We start from the raw sequence: 22,370 nt of genomic DNA on the forward strand, positions 1-22,370 counted from the left end.
TACATGCATACATGGGCTATGGCACACATACAGGCAAGTATCATAGAACCAGCACACCGCAACATGCCCTGTCTCACACAGTAATGCATGGACACTTACCGCTCAACTCCAGACGGGCCTCCCTCTCAAGGATCTGGGCGTGGAGCGCTGGGCGTACGCGTTCCAGGACCCTCATCTGGATGGTACTCATGCGGCCCCGGCCCCCCTCCACGAGGCGCCGGGCCTTCACAAGGGTCCTGGACCTCAAGTCCTCCCAGCACTTCTTGATCTTCAGGACGTCGCGGGTTGCCACCCCCTCCGCGTTGATGGCAACCACACAGTCGGCCCAGATCCTCTGCCGTCCTTCCTTGCTGGCGCGGGACGATCCAAAGAGGGCATCATACTGCCCCAGGACATGCTCCACCAGGACACCAACTTCGGTGACAGTGAAGCTGGTGCCCCTCTGCCCCTCTGGCCTGGGGTTGCCACTGGTGCCAGATGTGGAAGTGCCCGACATGGCAACCCCAGAGGCAGGTGTGGGTGGGCAACTGGGTCCTGGGGCTGGGCTGTGGAGCGATGTAATACCAGTCGGGAGTCTTCAGTTCCAGCAGGGGTGGACACAGCAACTGGACCCCTGCAGATGGCTGATGTGCAGGCACCAAATGGCAGGGCACGGTGGCAGCAGGCAGGCAGGCAGGCAGCAGCAGATGGCACGTGGGAGGCTGCTCGGGGCACTGGGGGGCAGTAACTCGGCCTTCTGGGCAGGAGCGTGGGCTTCCGTGTGTTTTCGCGTGGCCAGCTTGATACGGAGTGATTTGGCACGTGAAAATCCTGCACGTCAGCGTGAAATCCGAGGAAAGGCCCTTAGCGCGTAAGCGCGTCAGCACGCATACGCGATTCTATTGGACCAGAGTCCCTCAGCGCGTAAGCGCGTCTGTGACGTGACCCGCACGGGTGTTCCCCACTCAGGACGTGATGACGGGGCACACGTGGAGATACTGCACGTCAGAGTGTCATCGCGTGTAATTGGACAAAAGTGCGCGTACACGCGATTGGCCTATGTACGTGTATTTAATGGGTGCGCGGCCACTTACACACGCAAGTACGTCAGCGAACCTGTATCCCGTGGTGCGTGTGAATTTCCACACGCTATTGGACTGGGAACAGGATTCCAGGGCTGCGCGGGTCACACGCTGTATCCCGTGGTGCGTGTGAATTTCCACACGCTATTGGACTGGGAACAGGATTCCAGGGCTGCGCGGGTCACACGCTGTATCCCGTGGTGCGTGTGAATTTCCACACGCTATTGGACTGGGAACAGGATTCCAGGGCTGCGCGGGTCACACGCTGTATCCCGTGGTGCGTGTGAATTTCCACACGCTATTGGACTGGGAACAGGATTCCAGGGCTGCGCGGGTCACACGCTCGCCTAGAACACGCGCTAAGCATAAATTGCGGACTTTAACAATAACAAGCTCAGACGCCAGGATGAACATACCGTTCCTAGCAGCAGTGGCAGTGGGCTACCAAAGGAGGAGGAGGAGGATAGTCAGGGCCAGAATATTCACACCCAGAACCAGCCTTTTCGGGATGCCTGATGACCAGGTGTATGGGAGGTACAGGTTTCCACCACACATCATACTGGACCTGGTGACTGAGTGGGAGGATGACCTCACATCACCCACCCTGTGCTCCCAAGCACTCAGCCCCCTGGAGAAGGTCCTCAATGTACTGCACTTCTTAGCCACTGGATCATTTCAGCGGACAAGTGCCATAGTGGGTGGGGTGTCACAGGCCACCCAGTCACGCTGCCTACACCAGGTCTTGAACATCATGACTGCACGCCCATCAGTCCGCAGGCACATATACCTGCCCAGAACACCTGCAGAAAGGCATGCTGCCGCCCTGGATTTTTACGCAGTGGCACGATTCCCCAAAGTGCTAGGTGCCATCGACTGCACCCATGTGGCTCTACGTCCCCCCAGGGCATCTGAGCACATCTATAGGAACCGCAAGCACTGGCATTCCATCAACGTGCAGGTAGCATGTAATGCCAAGGGAATCATCACCTCAGTATATGCCAACTATCCCGGCTCCACCCACGACAGCTTCATTTACCGAATGTCCACCCTAAGCCGGGACCTAGAAGCTGGGCGGCATGGCGATACATGGCTGCTTGGTGAGTATGTATGCCACTGCACATGCATGCATGTTGGATACTGAGCAAGGTCACAACCTCACCAATGATACCAATCCCCACCTCCACAGGGGACAGTGCCTACCCTCTCAGCCCCCACATGATGACGCCAATTCGGAACCCCACCACGCCACCCCAGGTAAGATTTAACACAGCCCACATTACAACCAGGGGCATAGTGGAGCGCACATTCGGAGTGCTGAAGTCACGCTTTCGCTCCCTTGACCGTTCTGGCGGGCAGCTGTTATACGCTCCCCCAGTAGTGTGCAGGATCATAGTGGCAGCATGTGTCCTGCACAACGTTGCAACACGCCGGGGCCTGGCCGTGGACATGGTGGTGGCCCCACATCCCCAACCACATGCACAGCCGCTGCGCATGGGAGGGGAAAGGGCACGGGGGGAGGCAGCCCGTACACAGCTAGTGGCTAATTACTTCACATAGAAATCACACCCCTGTGGAGTGCACACTGCCCTGGCACATTCCATCTGACAATCAATGATGACTCAACCTGACACTGATCCTGAATGTGTGGAGAATGAACCGGGAATTCCATGTCAGCCTGAGATTGTTCACCTGGAAGTGTCACAATGTGTGCATCCCTACCCACACAGACACCACCAATGCAGTTTTGTGAAGTTACACATTGAAGCAGCTAAAATGAATACCCACTTGCAAAATGCAACAAGAGGACAGTGCCATGTCAGCCAACCCAACCCCAGCACTGCCACACGACACACCGTGCCATGTCATGCTAATTGCAGGTAAACAAAGTAATCCCCACAACATGACATCACTCTCACTATGTACAGTGGCACTATTAGAAACCTGCAACACCTGAAATGCTCACAGCAATGCCGGACCAACAACATACTTGAGCACGTAGTACCATTAACATGACATCAAAAATGTAACATATTAGTAGTCTCACCACCTGGAAATGCCTGCACTCCCACCACTACCAACTGTGCAGTGTTGGCGCCATGTAGAGTTGTAGGTGCACTGCTGCCAACATGGTCCCCATCGCCAGACTAGAGGTCCTTGTGTGGACTTGAGGAAGGGACCTGCAAATTGGGAGGTAGACACAGAAGAAGAGTTACACATCAATGCAACATGCAGTGTACAACACAACAGCAATATGCACTAGGAATGTATACACAGTATTGACTACAGACTGGCCACACAGCTCATGGGAGTCCAACGTCACTGTGTAATTCACTGTCACTTGGGCACACCCTTTGCAAGCCCATGGAAACGGGAAGCAGGAGGGGTGTGTGTGACTCAAACCCAAGCATCTGAACCAAATACATTACAAGCCTGCATGTGCCCAGCCACAATGCAGCGTATGCCCATAGGAACCACGGAAGCCAACAGATCGGAGCCAACAGATCGGAGCCAACAGATCGGAGCCAACAGATCGGAGCCAACAGATCGGAGCCAACAGATCGGAGCCAACAGATCGGAGCCAACAGATCCTCCCAAAAAAATTGGGAATAAAAGAAATCAAAATCTAAATAAAAATAAGAAACAATCAAAAATGGCCATTGATGGGCCCGGGGGGGTTGGGGAGGCCACCCAGGAGGTCCGAGGACAGGATGCACACCAGAACCCACCTGCGTGGATCTTGGGAAAATAAAACACCTCCATGGGCTCATGGCCCACACGGCTACCCTATTGTGGGAGTGTCACTGCTGTCGCTATTATCACCCTGTGCAGCTGCATCCGGAGGTGGTTGCACTATGGGAGGCAGCCCACGCAAGGCCCTAGTCTGCTCCTCCATGGCTGCAAGCATGCGGTTGTGGTAGGTCTGGTTCTGGAGGATGAGTGTGCGGAGGTCCCCATGCAACAACTCACGGGATGCCCGGACCTCCGCCCTCGTTGCCTGCATCTCAGCTGAGAGCGTACGGGTGAGACGCTCCAGCTGCTGTTCTGTCCTTTGGTGTGTTGAAGCCTCAAGCTCAACAAGAGTCGTCCTGAGGTGTAGGAGCTCCTGCCTCAGGGCTTCCCTGTGGCCCTGGGACTCAATGGAGATGGCCTCCTGCAGAGTCGCCAGTGCCGCCCGCCTGTCCCTGTTGGACCCCAACATGTCCTCCCTGTGTGACTGGCAGATGGAGTCAGTTGCCTGCTCTAGTCGCTCCATCAGCCTTTCTGGGGGGACAATGGAAGTGGCCACCCTATCCATGGCCTGAGCCATCATCTCGGATGATGCAGCCTGTTGGGTAGCCATACCGTAAATGGATTGCTCCCATGCGGTATTGCCAGGTGGCGTACGGCCACCACGTCGGCGGGCACCACACCTGTCTGGGGCAAGGCGAACTGCGCCTTGCTGTGCCGGCACTGCCTGAGGCTGCAGGACTGCATTCCCCCTCTGATCTGCTGGCCCAGGAACAGGATCAGATGTCGCGGAGTGTGACCCTGCATCCGTAACCACCGAAGGCGTAGCTGCCAACACTGACATCCCCATGGAGGGTACTGACCCTGGTGCAGGTGGGTGAGACAGAACAGAATCCCTCCCTGGAACACTCACCTGCGACGGCACGTAGGTCTCATCCGAATCAACACCTGAGTACAGCTCGGGGGAGGTGCAGCCAGAGACACCCCTTGAGAGCACGACCTGCAGCACTTGTGGGTTCTCCCCCACCACCACACCACGTCCCTCACTGGTGGTTGGTCGGCCCTGGGACACCTCCTGGGTCTGCACCATCTCCACAACCCCAGCAGTATCAGGTGCGTCTTCCCCTGCAAAGACATGAAAACAAAGTAATGGAAACAGGCATTAGCACCATGGCACACATTGAGGGCTGAGAAGCAAGAGAACCAGTACTTGATTGACATGTCCCACATGACTAAAACCCTCCCATGCATGCACCCACACTGCGTATGAAGTGCAGGCAAACGGCACACACTGATGACACCAAGATGGAAGATGAACAAATTTTCTGCATGCTGCCTGGCAGTGGCATCACACATTGGCCTGTGATTGGCAGGTGAAACACACATGCCATCACACAGATGGCATGTACCATTGCTATTGAGTGAAGATGGAGAGGAGGGCAGCACCTATTCATTCAGTCCAGTTCCCGCATGTAATAGCTTTTCTGATTCTAACAGGTCAGATTTTTCACCTGGAGCTGCCAGTCTGTAATGGTCAAATTGCACAGGGACATGTGTGTACAAATGATATCCAGGTAACAAAGTCACTCCCCTTTACCATACCCATGTCAGACATGTGACTAGTGGACAGCGACATGCCTAGTGAAAGTGGTGGAATGCAAACAAACTGACTGAATGAACAGTGAAAAATAAGCAAATCTGTTGTGTCAAGGTGACACTTCAAGGGCAACTGGCGTGCAGTTGTGCTAGATGTCTACTGTTGGCAGAAGGGATACTGCTATGGCCAAATGCAGCTGCGCAGGAAGTATTGCATGAAGCACATGGCTGACCCATACGACTGAGGCGCACACACTCTCTCCTGCCACCCAAACAGAAGCCCTCACACACACACCATGCACATGTATGACACACACATGCATGTGCACTCACCGGACAATGCCTCGTAATCAGCCAGATCTCCCACGCCTTGGATCTGTTCCTCCGTGACGTAGGTCCCAGCGAATGACTCATGTGGAGTGAGTTCCATGTCTACTACTGGAGACCCACCTCCAGTCACTAGAGTTGCGGCATGACTTGAGGCCAGCTTACTCTTTGCCCTGCGCTTTAGGTCATTCCAGCGCTTATAGCAATCATTGGCTGTGCGCCTCACGATTCCAAGGGCACTTACGATGTCCGCAACGGTCTGCCAGTGTGCCTGGCGTTGTGCAGGTGTGGTCTTGGATCCTGCAACAATGACCATCTCGTTGTCATGTCCGGACACATACTCGACAAGTGCATTCAGTTCGTCATCCGTGAAGCTGGGCTTCCTGGACGGGCCGGACTGTGTAGCCGTGTCTGGGGCATCAGCCTGTGCCGGACGAGCACTCTTCCTCTTCCGCTTGGAAGGTGGTGGTGATCCTGAGTGTCCTGCGCCGCTCTGGACACTAGGGCCAGGAGCCCTGGTGGACTCTGTATCAGGAGTGTGGGATTGCACACTCAGCATGGGAGTTGGTGCAGGCATTGGCTCTAGTGTGATGGTGTCAGGGGGAATGTCAGCAGCATGGACTAGGACCGACACTGTCCTGGCTGGGTGTGTGAGGGCTGGGGTGGATGGAGCCGCAGCTGCCCCTGCAGCCACTCCGCCCTGCCTCCTTGGTGCAGCAGATGACCTTGCTGCCCCAGATCCACGTGGCATGATGGCATCAACGTGCACCAGCGCACGTGTCGTAGCCCTGCTGACCTGGAAGTCAGCCATGGAGTCAGCCAGGTCTGGTGCCACAATGGGCTGGTCCAACAAGGGCTGAGCATGGATGGTGTCAGCCACTTCAGCCTCAACGGGAGGGGGGGAGGGGGGGAGGGGGGGGGATGATGGGTGCCCTTGACTGGTCCTCCACACATGGGGGGACAGGCTCACCCTGCAAGTTACGACCACGTCCCCTACCGGATCCACCACGGCCACCACTTGTGGCTCTTCCACCTTTGCCACCCTTACGGAATCCTCGCCTCCCAGCCATGGCACTGATATTAATGTGCGTATGGGAGTGGCTGTAGACAATTGTCCTGGGCAATTGGGGGTCAAAGGGGTTGGGTACCAGATGGTAATTGTACCCTAGTGCTCTAGCACGGCTGATTGTAACCCCTGGGGAAAGATGACGGGTCACGCAACGCACAGGAGGCCCAAAAAAGGGAGATGACGTGCACGCAACCCCTCCTAGACCACGTGTGCAGAAAGAAAAACCTGCACTACGCTGTGGCACCCAGTAACACAAGAATGAACGTATGCGTGTCACACGCAGCCTAGAATGACCTCTGAAGGGGTAGGCAACACACGGGGCAAGCACAGAAGTTGGATACGTGCGTGACTCACCGTCTGCCAGGTAAAAGAGCGTGAAGAATGAGCGCGTTTGGCTGGCTAAACCCCCGCCAAAAGAAGATGTGTACGCTGTCTGAGAAGACAGGACAACAGTAGAAGGGGACACTGTTTGAGGGAACAGGCCCAGGTAAACCAGTAATAGAGAAAAAAGAGAAAAAGCTGTCAGAGGTAACAGGGAATACGAACTGGAAACGCCGTGAAGTAAATCGCGTGTGAAACGACAAGAAGTACAGATTTCACCCACTCGCTCTCCACGAAAAGCACGTACAAGGAAATGGTGTTCTACATGTACCTTATATACAGGCCCACACGTACAGCGTCACTTACGCGGCGTGTACGTTCCCCAATCACACGCTTTGTCACTCCTGCGTGTAGATCCATTTTCACCAATCACACGCTTTGTCACTTCTACGTGTACATCCATTTTCACCAATCACACGCTTTGACACTGGGACGTGTCACGCAACAATTTCCTGCACGTGCAGGTGACTATAGGCGCGCATATGCTGTTGACGGGTTTACGCGCTAAGGGCCTTTGCTGACGTGTGGGATTTCACTACCTATCAGGCTGTCCACGCGTTCACACACGAGAGACCACGCTCCTGGCCAGGAGGCGAAATTACTGCCCCCCCAGAGCCCTGAGCACGCTCCCACCTGCCATCTGCTGCTGCCTGACTGCCTGCTGGCCACGTGCCCCACAGTGCTGGTGGGTGGGGGTGTTGGGAGACATGGGTGGGGGCCTGGTGGAGGGTGCCCATGCGCTGGTGGGGGTGGTGGGAGACATGGGTGGGGGCTTGGTGGAGAGTGCCCCTGGTGGCGGGGGGTGGTGGGAGACATGGGTGGGGGCCTGGTGGAGGCTGCCCCTGGTGGCGGGAGGGTGGGGGTGGTGGGAGACATGAGTGGGGGCCTGGTGGAGGCTGCCCCTGCACTGCTGGGGGGGTGGGGGTGCAGGGGGACATGAGCAGGTGTGCAGGGTAGTCCCCTGTTTTGTAGGCTGCCTGCAGGGGCCGTGGAGGGTGTACAGGGAACACCTGTGAGGACCCACCCAGCCTAATCGCGTGTTAAACTTCCCGCGTACCCCTGTAATACACGTACCCTGGCTAATCGCGTGTATAACTTCCCGCGTACCCCTGTAATACACGTACCCTGGCCAATCGCGTGTTAAACTTCCCGCGTACCCCTGTAATACACGTACCCTGGCTAATCGCGTGTATAACTTCCCGCGTACCCCTGTAATACACGTACCCTGGCCAATCGCGTGTTAAACTTCCCGCGTACCCCTGTAATACACGTACCCTGGCCAATCGCGTGTTAAACTTACCGCGTACCCCTGTAATACACGTACCCTGGCTAATTGCGTGTTGAACTTCCCGCGTACCCCTGTAATACACTTACCCTGGCTAATCGCGTGTTAAACTTCCCGCGTACCCCTGTAATACACGTACCCTGGCTAATTGCGTGTTGAACTTCCCGCGTACCCCTGTAATACACTTACCCTGGCTAATCGCGTGTTAAACTTCCCGCGTACCCCTGTAATACACGTACCCTGGCCAATCGCGTGTTAAACTTCCCGCGTACCCATGTAATACACGTACCCTGGCTAATCGCGTGTATGACTTCACGTGTACCCCTGTAATACACTTACCCTGGCTAATCGCGTGTTAAACTTCCCGCGTACCCCTGTAATACACGTACCCTGGCTAATCGCGTGTATAACTTCCCGCGTACCCCTGTAATACACGTACCCTGGCCAATCGCGTGTTAAACTTCCCGCGTACCCCTGTAATACACGTACCCTGGCCAATCGCGTGTTAAACTTCCCGCGTACCCCTGTAATACACGTACCCTGGCTAATTGCGTGTTGAACTTCCCGCGTACCCCTGTAATACACTTACCCTGGCTAATCGCGTGTTAAACTTCCCGCGTACCCCTGTAATACACGTACCCTGGCCAATCGCGTGTTAAACTTCCCGCGTACCCATGTAATACACGTACCCTGGCTAATCGCGTGTATGACTTCACGTGTACCCCTGTAATACACTTACCCTGGCCAATCGCGTGTTAAACTTCCCGCGTACCCCTGTAATACACGTACCCTGGCTAATTGCGTGTTGAACTTCCCGCGTACCCCTGTAATACACGTACCCTGGCCAATCGCGTGTTAAACTTCCCGCGTACCCATGTAATACACGTACCCTGGCTAATCGCGTGTATGACTTCACGTGTACCCCTGTAATACACTTACCCTGGCTAATCGCGTGTTAAACTTCCCGCGTACCCCTGTAATACACGTACCCTGGCTAATCGCGTGTATAACTTCCCGCGTACCCCTGTAATACACGTACCCTGGCCAATCGCGTGTTAAACTTCCCGCGTACCCCTGTAATACACGTACCCTGGCCAATCGCGTGTTAAACTTCCCGCGTACCCCTGTAATACACGTACCCTGGCTAATTGCGTGTTGAACTTCCCGCGTACCCCTGTAATACACTTACCCTGGCTAATCGCGTGTTAAACTTCCCGCTGCCCCTGTAATACACGTACCCTGGCCAATCGCGTGTTAAACTTCCCGCGTACCCCTGTAATACACGTACCCTGGCTAATTGCGTGTTGAACTTCCCGCGTACCCCTGTAATACACTTACCCTGGCTAATCGCGTGTTAAACTTCCCGCGTACCCCTGTAATACACGTACCCTGGCCAATCGCGTGTTAAACTTCCCGCGTACCCATGTAATACACGTACCCTGGCTAATCGCGTGTATGACTTCACGTGTACCCCTGTAATACACTTACCCTGGCCAATCGCGTGTTAAACTTCCCGCGTACCCCTGTAATACACGTACCCTGGCTAATTGCGTGTTGAACTTCCCGCGTACCCCTGTAATACACTTACCCTGGCTAATCGCGTGTTAAACTTCCCGCGTACCCCTGTAATACACGTACCCTGGCCAATCGCGTGTTAAACTTCCCGCGTACCCATGTAATACACGTACCCTGGCTAATCGCGTGTATGACTTCACGTGTACCCCTGTAATACACTTACCCTGGCCAATCGCGTGTTAAACTTCCCGCGTACCCCTGTAATACACGTACCCTGGCTAATTGCGTGTTGAACTTCCCGCGTACCCCTGTAATACACGTACCCTGGCCAATCGCGTGTTAAACTTCCCGCGTACCCATGTAATACACGTACCCTGGCTAATCGCGTGTATGACTTCACGTGTACCCCTGTAATACACTTACCCTGGCTAATCGCGTGTTAAACTTCCCGCGTACCCCTGTAATACACGTACCCTGGCTAATCGCGTGTATAACTTCCCGCGTACCCCTGTAATACACGTACCCTGGCCAATCGCGTGTTAAACTTCCCGCGTACCCCTGTAATACACGTACCCTGGCCAATCGCGTGTTAAACTTCCCGCGTACCCCTGTAATACACGTACCCTGGCTAATTGCGTGTTGAACTTCCCGCGTACCCCTGTAATACACTTACCCTGGCTAATCGCGTGTTAAACTTCCCGCGTACCCCTGTAATACACGTACCCTGGCCAATCGCGTGTTAAACTTCCCGCATACCCATGTAATACACGTACCCTGGCTAATCGCGTGTATGACTTCACGTGTACCCCTGTAATACACTTACCCTGGCCAATCGCGTGTTAAACTTCCCGCGTACCCCTGTAATACACGTACCCTGGCTAATTGCGTGTTGAACTTCCCGCGTACCCCTGTAATACACGTACCCTGGCCAATCGCGTGTTAAACTTCCCGCGTACCCATGTAATACACGTACCCTGGCTAATCGCGTGTATGACTTCACGTGTACCCCTGTAATACACTTACCCTGGCTAATCGCGTGTTAAACTTCCCGCGTACCCCTGTAATGCACGTACCCTGGCCAATCGCGTGTTAAACTTCCCGCGTACCCCTGTAATACACGTACCCTGGCTAATCGCGTGTATGACTTCACGTGTACCCCTGATATGCACGTTACCCGCTTTGCGTTCCTTGTTTGGCTGCCCTGTAAACTGGTCCAGAGTTAGCGCAGCCCTTTGCGATGATTTAGCGATTTTGCTGGCTTTTCCTTGCGCGAGGGCGTTCTTGGGGGCGTTACTGGCGCTGCTGCAGGGTCGCTGCGATACTCTGCGCCACGGCTGGTTTGGGAGCATGAAATCCATGAATACGCTGTGCGCGGAAATCGGTTTTATCGCACGTGCCTGGCGCAGTCAATCGCACGCGGACACTCTGCGCCAGCCGCTTGCGACACTTTTCTGCGAAATTCTATGAATTACCCTGTAAGTTTACTGGACTTCAGTTCTGTTTCACATGCCTTTAATGGGAGGCAAATGGTGGGCTGCAGAGCTATTATTAACACCCCGGCAGGGAGCATCAAAGCTTATTTTTCCAACATGAGAATGTTGTTTAGACTCTGAATGCCCCGTGCTTGGAGCACAACCTTCTTCCTCGTGTTGTAACAACACTAAAACATGATGGCTGCCAAGGAAATGAAAAGAGGAGCTCTATTTGAAATGAAGGCACGCCATTTCCATTTGCTGGAGATAGTAGGAGGTCCAGCCACTGGAACAAGGAGGAAGCAAGGGGGAAGCTGATGGGAGCGATGCCTGGCAACAAAAGGTAAGTAGGACACGCCTCCTGAGTGCAAATAAAGGACAGTTCTAGCACTTCCTTGCAATAGACCACAGTTTTAATGACGGGCAACTCCCTTACCTCAGCTAGCAAATGGGCATGTTTTCAACATTACTTCATCAATATTGACTTTTCCACCGCCCTTCTACTTTCAGTTCCCAAGAAACAGATCATTTACCTGCATATCAGAATTGGTGAAACTGCAAGCAGATAGGTAGTTTGTGTGCATTGCAACGGACTTCTTCTTTGACGCCATATTTTCATTTTTATCAAATGTCAGTGGATAAACAGAGCACTTATTGTCCAGGCCCCTGAAAAACGACACACACGTTACAGCATAGTCAGTGTGAGAAAGCGAATAATGAATTTAGCACAATTAGAAAGACACACGCATACATAGTACCAATAGATTAAAAGGGCAATTTTCTCTATTGACAGTGTTTCGGCAGTGATTTTTGATAGTGGGCCTCATTACGAGTATGGCGGTAAGGCAACAACGGAGCCGGTTTCGCTACCGGCACTATTGTTACTGCACCACAGTACTGCAAGTTCTGCTCGCGGGTGCCCTAGCAGCCACTTGGTTTAACCAGGTGGCCGTACCGGCACCCGCATGCAGAACATGATGGTAGCAACAGTACCGTTCTGAACGGTACTGCTGCTACCATCCTCTCCATGACCATTGAGCCCTATGAGGGCTCCAATGGGAATGGGGACGTACCAGCTCTGGCACCCGCACAAGGGGAATTACCAGGTCCGCCATGGTGAGAATGGCCCGGTAAGTCCCCTTTCGCGGGTGCCAGAGCCGAGTTTGGGGGAAGCCATGCCAGCAAAACCTGCCTGGCTACCTCCAACCTCGTAATGAGGCCCAGTGTTTTTGTTTCTCTGTTTCATTGTAGTTTGTTCTACAAATCACAGGCATATTTCTACTCAGTAGGGCATATGGAGACGCATTATAGTTCAGACAAAGTGTGTACATTTAACAGAAATATAAATCTGAAGTGGAAAACGAGAGAAATATTCAACACATGAACTCCAGTTAATAAGGGTGTGTGCTGGTTTAAAGACCTAGTGTACCAGAGTGCACCTTTATTATTTAAGAAAGGGCATTGCCCCAGTTTCTGGCATAGAAGCATGTTCCATCCATGTAGACTAGTGCACTGTGCATATTCATTCTAGATAGAGCTTAATAGCATGAGGTAGAGCTAAGATTTCGCTCTCCTGCCAAATGAAATGGCATGTACATTTTGTTAAACGTTTAAATACAAAAGTTGAAAGAAAATATAGACGTAAACGGAGTGCTTTACAGAGGTATACCCCAGTACAGATACATAAAGGAGTGTGTTACAGGGGTGTACAACATTACAGATGCATAACGGAGGATTTCTCAATGGTAACAACAGAGCAGAAATCCAGCAGGGGTAGGATACAGAGAGGGACAGAAGAGGGGTACAGCTGCACCGGGTGGCGGGAAGGAGACGGCCGGGCAGCGTCTAGCGAGTCAGGTGGCACAAGGGGCGACGTGATGGCCTAGGTGTTGAGGAGAAGAGACTCCTTGAAGAGATGGGTCTTGAGTTCTTCTCTGAATTGTAGGTACATGGGGGCGAGTCTGATGCCGACAGGGAGGAGGTTCCACAGTCTTGGGGCGTAGGCAGAGAAGGCTTGTTTTCTGGTCCTTTCCTTTTTGCAGCAGCGGATTTCAAGTCTGCACGTGTCCTGGCTTCTGGTGATGCACTGTCTGTTGGAGATGCAGAGTTTCTCTGCGAGGTAGCTCGGTGCTTGAGGGCGACTGCCTTATAGATGATGTAGCAAGACTTGAAGGTGATTTGTGCGTGCAGTGGGAGCCAGTGAAAGTCAATGAGGGCGTTGTCCGAGATTTCTTAGCTATATGTGTCTTGAAACACCTCGTTTGTCGATGTGTAACCGGAGGGACTTAGCGTAGGAGGGGAGCTCGGGTGTGAAGTCCTCAGAGTTCATGGTTGATAGGCAGGTCTGTATGTCTGGGTGTACGGTGTTGTTGGTGAGGAGTGGGAATTCGGTCTTGGAGGGGTTGAGCTTCAAATATGCACTGGACATCCAAGACTGGATCAGCGAGAGGCAGGTTTTAAGCCTATGGATGTCCTTGATGGAGTCGATCTTGAGGTATAGCTGTGTGTCATCTGCGTATTGGTGGATGTGGATATTGTGTGTGGCTAGGAGGGCTCCCAGCGGCTCCATGTAAAGATTGAAGATCACTTGGGAGAGGATGGATCACTGTGGGACTCCACAGGTGACGGGTAGCATTGTCGATTTAGAGGAGTCCATCTGAACAAACTGCTTGCGGTTGGCGAGGTAGGATTTGAACCAGCGTAGGACAAGGTTGCGTATCCCCATGCGCCGATCTAGTGTGTCCATAAGCGCCTGGTGGTCTACTGTGTCGAAAGTGTCCGAGAGGTCAAGTAGTTCTGTGTGCGTGTGTTCAAGATTGCGAAGTGAGTGGATGTGTTTGTTCTCTGCTCCTCTTTTCCACACTCCTCCGACCTCCTAGGCTCACCCTGCACTCCCATTTTGGTACTCAGATCACTAAACAGAATGTTGCGGTGGGAGTGCATGTGTCTCTGCAGGACAGCGTCCTCCCAGAGTGGAGGTTTCCGTGTGGCCCTGATGATAATACCAGAAGGAGGCTCCCAAGAAAATGGGCCTCGATCCGAGACCATGGGGATTTGTCTTGTAAACGGTTACGCAGGGTGAGGGATGGGCACTAGTGCAGTGATCCTCAGCCCGTACTGAGCAGAGTGCTCGGCCCACTCCTCTCCTCCCACCAATACCGAAGTGAGGCGAACTCCACCTTAGCAGCAGGCCAGGTGGTAGAGGGTTGGAGGACTTTGCAGGGGTGATATTTTAGCCCCACTGGAAAGCAGTGTTTGTGCCAAGCACTGGGAGTTCTGAATGGAGGACGGAACATATTCCCACTTGTGGATGCGGCAAAGAGTGCGGTCTTAGTGATATATGTACACGCGTTAACGCTTTGCCCTCAGTTTGTGGCATACTCAGGCTCATTTTAGGATGCACGTTTATTGTTCATTACCTGCATCAATGTCTAGCAAATCAGTATTGAAATATGCATATTACACAGCAACTCTCAACATTCTGGAGGCCTCTTGGAACACACTCATTTGGGGGTTGGAGGTTGGAGCCCACCACTGCTCACCTTTTGCTGTAGTATGATGTCCAAAGCGTTTAGGAAACCAAAAGATTTTTGGGGCCATCTAAGGCGCCACCTTGCCCAGAAAAAGAACCCACGGCTGATAAAATGAACTGCAATACCGCTGCTACCAATGGCCCAGAGAAGGAAACCCTATCACAATCAAGCTTCTCTTTCAATCCGTACAGGGCCTCAAAGACAACTTAAGGAATTTTGTAAAAGATGGTAACTGTATGTATCTATCAGGTGGCCGCAATGTGGAAAACAGCTGGGACATTGCAAGTTTTGGTAGCCGCACTGATTATGCCGTAACTGTCATCCCAGTGCTTGAAAGCAAGGTCTCCACTCCAGAGTTATGACCGATTTCAAGCTACTAAGGGACACCACAGAGGCACTGCAATTAAAAGCGAAGATTTGGAAAACAGGGCAAGGAGAGACAACATTTGCATACGTTTTTTAAAAGAAGGTCCGGAAATTGATAATGTAAATGAATGTATTCTTAAAAGATACACAAATCTCCAAAATAAAGATCGACAGAGTACATAGAGTATGACATTTGAGGTATATAAAGATCATTCACCTAAAAACATAGGGCCTCATTACACGGATGGCGGTAAGGATTTACCGGTACTGGTAAAATACCGGTACTGGTAAATCCTTACCGCCTTACTACGAGGTCCCTTTGCGAGTTGGGGGATTTAACGCCTGCTTTTTGAAAGCGTTAAAAACCAACCCGCAAAGGGACCCAGGGAGCTAATTACGGTACCGCAATTTGCGGTACCGTAATGCGCCTTCCCCATTCCCATTAAGCCCTTTGGGGCAAAAATGGGAATGGGGAAGGGCAATGGGGGAAGGGGGAATTACCGCCCTGCCAACCTTGGAATGGGGCGGTAATTCCCCTTTCCTCCAAGGCGGTGCCGGTATTTTACCGGCATGAACCATGGCGCTAATAGCGCCATGGTTCTCCGCCATCCATGTAATGAGGCCCATAGTGATGAAACTTCATGGTGAAAGAAGCTATTGTGAATGAGACTCAGAAAAGGAAGAGAATCAAGTATTTGGACAGTTCTGTACATATTAACTAAGTTCTATGTGGCAAGCCAGAAGAAGAAGGACTTGAACCAGAGGATATACTTCCCATGTATCATTATTCAACTTACAAGAAAAACGCCTCACTAACTCTATTGCTAAAAGGGGAATTCCTTGCCAAGCCTAACAAAACTTAGGTGCTCGTCGTCAGTCAAACGAAAATATTCCTCTGTCCAAACCTATCCACTAAACTGGCCCTACCACTAGGGGTGGACTGGCCTATAGGTAACTCTGGAGATTTCCTGGTAGGCCTCTGCACCCATAGGGAAAGTGTTGGGCTTGCTGATCTGAGACGGGGTGCCTCCATGTGGTCTCCTGACACGCCTTGGCACTTTACTGTGCGTATTGATCCCTGTGGCTGTTGGGCTCCTCCGGCCCAATATCTCCAATGTTGCGTCTCTGGAACACAAGCGGCCCCTTTTTCTATCTAATTCTCGGGGCCCCTGTGACTTGTTGGGTGGATTATACTCTTCGGGTTTCTCTGGTCTCCATGACCCTGTCCTTTCTCTTATACTTCTGGGGTATGTGTGATCCCCTTTTCCGAGTGGTTCTTTCAACTCTTGGTTCATATGTTGAGAGCCTTTGTGTTCCCCTCATGTCTGTTCTTCACTTTCTTTATTCAACTTCTTGGGTCCCTCTGGTTCCCTTGGGTTCTGTATCTCAATACTTCACTTAGCCCTCTAGGGTATCAACAGAGGCGTAGCCAGGATTATCTAACAAGTGGGGCCTGAAGCTAATGTAGTTCCGCTCACCGCTGTGACATTAACATCTTAAATACCCACACAGCACTGCTGAGTAGGCATTTATAGATTTTGGGTGGGCCTCGCCCACTCAGGTCCTGAGTGGGCGAGGCCCACTCAGGGCCTCTCGGGATCTTGAAACCCTTCTCTCTCTCTTCTTCAGTCTTTTGCTATGGGCCTCTGTGACCCTTCCTTTCTCTCTTCCCCATCGACCTAGGCAACCCACATACTTTCCATGTTGCAGGGTCCCCTTTGGAAAGGGTGTTTCTCGGCAGCGGTCCTTCCCAGCTTGATGGTCTTCCATTTCGATACAAGCGTTTTCTGGAATCTGCCCATTCTTTGTGTACATTCTCTCGCCCTTCCGCTCTCTCGTTGGGAGCACCGGGCCCACCACGTCCTCAGCGCGGTCATGCCTCCAGGTAAGCTTTAATCTAGCTGGCCTTGGTTTCTTGGCCACATTTTGCCTCTGTATCGAGACAGTGGCTTCTTCGTCAGCATTCACCTCCACGTCACAGTTGGCTCTGCCGTGCTGCGCATCGCCGCCCCTTGCCGATGTCCTCACGTCAGAGCCTCACCTCTGCGTTTGATTTCCCTGCCTTCACTCAAGGGTCGTTGCCCCTTTATTTTCGTTCCTGTAATGAGAGTGGGCGTATTGTTCATCACGGGTTGTCAAACAGGTGTAAAGTTCATCATTACCTTGAGCCAAGCGCATAGAGGTATTGTCCATATTGTCTTGAGCCACACACATATATTTACTGTCAGTATTACTGACTCCCATGCAGGCAGATAATCTCTGGTGTAAAGGGGGTCCTTGTCAATGGAGCTGAGTCACTCCCAGTAAGTCACTCCCAGTAATGTCTCACTTACCCAAACCTTTAGAGAGGGTGTTGCTTAGCGGGCTCACCTTGCTAGCCTCAAAGGAGGTGACTGCCCATAGTGGGCGAGTGATGAATTCCCTGGATTCGTCAGATCTAGCACAGACCACCCTCGTAAGGCGTCACTTATTAAACCAGTGAGTGATGAATTTCAAAAATACCAAATCTTACGCAAGTGGGCTTATCCTTTTGGTTTACAATTTAAAATGGAAGAAAAGATGCATACTATGTTTACACAAGAAGCAGGAGCAAATATTTTTGATATTCAGATACCATTAGGAGACAAGTATTGCTGAGCAGGAAAACATTGGCGGTAACAGAATTACTGCCAATATTCCAGCTCCGCCCTGCTACGAGTATGGCACTGGAGTGGAGGATTTACTTCCAGCATCATGCTGGAGGTAAATCCTGCAACTCTCTTCCAAAGAATTGGCAAAATCGGCGGAATTACCAGGCCAGAATTACTGCAGCAGTAATTCCACCAAAAAAGCACCATAGATTCTTATGGACTCATGAAAAATGTGGATTTACACCGCCACTGCCACTTGTAATCCAGCTGTCATTTTGCCGGACCATGTAGCGGTAACAGTAATCCAGTTGCCCGGTATACCGCCCACTCGTAATGGGGGCCAAAGAGCCTATGTCATAAGTGTAAAGACAAGCAGCATTCCGGAAAGCGTCCAGACCAGCAGGCGGTACACACCCAGTTCTCTGAGTGAATTTGGAAGGCAGAGAAGGCCTGGTTGAGTAGGCGAATTAGTCATCCACTGTTCGAATGGGAAGGAGGGAACTTGGCTGCCACTATGGGAAGCTGACCCCTGGAGGGAGAAACATGTGACTGCTGTCTTGCTGGACTGCCAGTAGGTCAAGATGGCTCCCACGCTGGACTGCGGGCTAGACCACCATGAAGGCCTAGCCCAAAGTGCAAGTGAAGATGTAGTAAAAGGGAAAAGTCGTTGTGCTGAGCCCAGGTAAGATGTAATGAATGTAAGGCCTGAGAACATTTGCTTGTCACCGTGCATTGTTTTAAGTATAGACGTTGGCTGGGAAAATGAAACACGGGGTGAGACTCACAACGGTGTCCATGTTTTGCAGATGTGAGTTGCCTAGATATTTCAAAGTATGGAGATTCTTTGAAATTCTGACCACCGGTAAGCGTGTTTGGTACATAACCTCAAGAGAACTTGGAGATAATCCAGGATGCCTTTCATCGTCCCAATGCTGCATGGTATACTACTGGCAGAGCCATCACTACCCGCACGGCTGTAAAGTCCCACACTTGATTGGGTTAGGGGAGGAAAGGCTGTACACTTGAGTCGCTACAGGTATAAAGCAGGATTGAGGTCCTTGTAGGCTCTGTGTCTCATAAAACTGCATTGGAACTGCATGGGTGCTATGGCACATTCTCAAAGTATAGTCCCTTTCTTCGAAAGCTGTGCCGTGGCTCCCTATTTTTTTCATTGGAGGTATTGCATTTCTGTAGAATTCGATTGATCTTAATTCCTCCACCTTTGCTAATATTGAGAAATGTGCCACGTGAAACCTAATCACTAAATAAACAGCTTACTATAAAGAGGTGGCACAAATAATGCATCCGCAGGATCGACATACTTGTGCACCCACCCAATTAAATGTTGGAAGCAAATACTTTGTGGAAAAAATAACTTGAAAAACATTTTTTAAAAGGTGGTAGCTAGCACTGGCTACTAGTTTGGTGCCACTGTAGAGTTGAGTAGCATTAATTCCTAAACTCGAGGATAAAGCTTCACTCCTCTTCCACCACACATTTAGGAATAACAAAATAACATGACATTCTCCTTTCTCCACAATGGTTCACCCCACCAAATAATAAATGACAGATCTAGTGCTGCACTGCACGATGCTGTTACCTGGGATTTGTTGTGACATCGTGAAACATCACGTCTACACACACATTTTGTATTGGGCTTTGCATAGTGCTACAGTATTAACTGCACCCAGTGTTGTGGACAATGAAAGAAGAATGATGCTGTGAGGGGATGTGCTCTGAGAGGAAATGAAGACATGGAACGCTGCTTCAATAGCCACACCAATAGGAATGCTGCTGTAGGAGCTAGGCTAGGCCAATATTACATTGCACTGGCTTGGTAAGATGCTAGTCTCCATTTTAAATGAGAAATGCTTGCACACACATATGTGTTTCCTCTTGCACACATAAGCAAGAATTCCTCTTATTGCATTACTCATGCCCTGCACAGTTGCGCTATTTTTCCAAGCCTTAACTATTAGAATTGCACCAGTTGGTTCTGCATGCCTTTGCTTTGTAGTGGAAAGTAGATCAGCTGTAGTACAGCTTTTTCTAACAAGGCGCAGCTGCAGAATGGCTTCACTGCATGGGACAAGAGAGGTGAAAGTGTCGCCATTACACTTTGAAGTTCGTATAATGAGCAGGAAGCAGAAAGTACAACCCCCTTGGTTAGCGCTAATGAGTACTTCAGTGTACACCCTCCTCACTGGTTTCAATGTATTCAGAAGTGTAGAAGAACTGCTGTGTTTGGGGAGGGGCATGTTCTGTGAATGTATGTTATCTGCTTTGCTTTGCTGCTTTGAATGATGTTTTACTAACCTACCTCATTGGATCATGTGATGGAGTTTTCTCTTACATTAGGAACATGTAGGTTGGTGCGTGCATGTGTTGAAAGGGTGCTGTTTTTCAGTCCCCTCACACAGTACTAAAAGCATAACTGTACTCAGCTGAAAAAAGCCACTATGTCAATATCTGACTAATAGTAATTAAAACACTTAAAACAATTAAGAAACTGAGTTTCTGTACTCAGCTGATGCAATTTATCAGTGTTAGGCTGCCCTCTGCTGTGCAAATGGTAAGGTGCACCTCTGTGTGCCCTTCCAATTCAACACAGCTATCATTTTAACAAACAGAATGAGCACGGTTCTACACAGTCACCTTCAAGTTCCAGTATCGCAAACATTCAGAATAATTTCAAGTTACTTCTTTACACCCCCACTTCTCTTCACACAAGACAAAGGGCCTCATTACACGGACGGCGGTAAGGGTTAACGGTCACCGTTAATGGCAACGGTGACCGTTAACCCTTACCGCCGTACTACGAGGTCCCTTTGCGGGTTGGAGGATTTAACGCCTGCTTCTTGCAGGCGTTAAAATCCAACCCGCTAAGGGACCTTGGAGGTAATTACGGCACCGCAAAATTGCGGTGCCGTAATTAGCGCCTTCCCCAGTCCCATAGAGCCCTATGGGGCAGAAATGGGAATGGGGAAGGGCAATGGCGGAAAGGGGATTTACCGCCCCTCCAACCTTGGAATGGGGCGGTAAATCCCCTTTCCGCCAAGGCGGTGCCGGTATTTTACCGGCATGAGCCATGGCGCTAATAGCGCCATGGCTCACCGCCTACCGTGTAATGAGGCCCACAGTGTCAATGAACAGTTAATTACTGACTCAACAGAGCGAAACGTAGACAAATGCCTCCTCATGAGCTACAACTGAAAGTAGGTACTGTAATTATGCTACTAGGCAATCTTATGCCATCACAGGGATTCTGCAATGGAACAAGGTTGACCATTACGTGTCTACAAAGACACATCATAGAGGCCCGTGTAATCAATGGAACTTAGATGCTATTCTTATACTGCCCATGCCTCTCATTCCATCTGATACAAATATGCCTTTCAAATTCAAAAGAAGACAGTTACCTGGACGTTTAGCCTTTTCAATGACCATTAATAAGTCACAGGGACCTAAGCCCCCTTCCTGGAAGCGATTTGTAGTGAACATTAATAAGTCACAGGAACTTCCTGGAAGCGATTGGTCGTGAACATTAATAAGTCACAGGGACCTGAATCAATCGGTGGTAATTCCAATATTTTAGAAGGGGGACAGAAGTGACCTTATGAATTACCAACCGATACTGACCTTTAAGATATGCTAGAACGGCATATGTTATGCCAGATCTGAACTATATTTTCTGGACACTGCATATCTGGCACTCGGCCTACCTTCTCTGCTTTCACAAAGTACTGAGAGCTGGGCGGTCTTTACAACATTTGCTCTTTATGGGGATGCCCTAAGGGGAGCTGCAGTCCCTCATATTCATTTTATGTATATGATGTCATCACCATCAGCCTCAATTATCATAACAAACTGCCTTGGCTTGTGAGTTGGGAATCTGCCCTCCTCCCTACATTCCATTAGGCTTCAGTGTGAGAGCTGATACGTAGCTCACAAGCCGATTGACAAGGTCGAGATTTTCATAAATGCAAAATAATCTATAGTCCCATTTGACAACTAAACCCCAACCTGTTTTTCCCAGATGAAAAACAATAACGTTAAACATCATATTTATTGTACATTCTTTGCATACTTACCCACATGCAATGGCGCAACCAGATGGTGCATACGCACATGCCATCACCCAGGTACAGGGCATAGTGACTGCGTGCTCCTGCAATACATTATTATCATACGTTATGCTATATAGTTTAACTCCCAATAAGGTGAGCCTTATTTGGTATTGCTATAACAAATTGTCACCACATAAATGTGCTAGTAGGTCATTTTAAAGCACATTTTTTTAAAGGCAGGTGTAAATATCCACTGGAATTCATGGTTGGGCATATGTTACAATTGTCCATGTATCGATTGTTCGACTGTATTGCACAGAAAGGGCACACCATGAGCTTCT

At 50.8% G+C, this 22,370-nt stretch overlaps 1 protein-coding gene across 1 annotated transcript in view; it reads right to left on the reverse strand.

Moving 5' to 3' along the window:
• Window positions 1–22,370, reverse strand: part of GNB5 (G protein subunit beta 5) — a 458,941-nt gene that overhangs the window by 279,283 nt on the left and 157,288 nt on the right. Inside the window, exons 6-7 of the mRNA XM_069624846.1 lie at window positions 22,054–22,130; window positions 11,967–12,099 (exon numbers count right to left, since the gene is read on the reverse strand). Of these exons, the coding sequence (XP_069480947.1) occupies window positions 11,967–12,099; window positions 22,054–22,130 (210 nt within the window). The remainder of the gene's footprint in view (window positions 1–11,966; window positions 12,100–22,053; window positions 22,131–22,370) is intronic.

The sequence above is a fragment of the Ambystoma mexicanum genome, chromosome 11 (genome assembly GCF_040938575.1).
Source record: "Ambystoma mexicanum isolate Mex_15411 chromosome 11, UKY_AmexF1_1, whole genome shotgun sequence".
Classification (NCBI taxonomy): Eukaryota; Metazoa; Chordata; class Amphibia; order Caudata; family Ambystomatidae; genus Ambystoma; species Ambystoma mexicanum.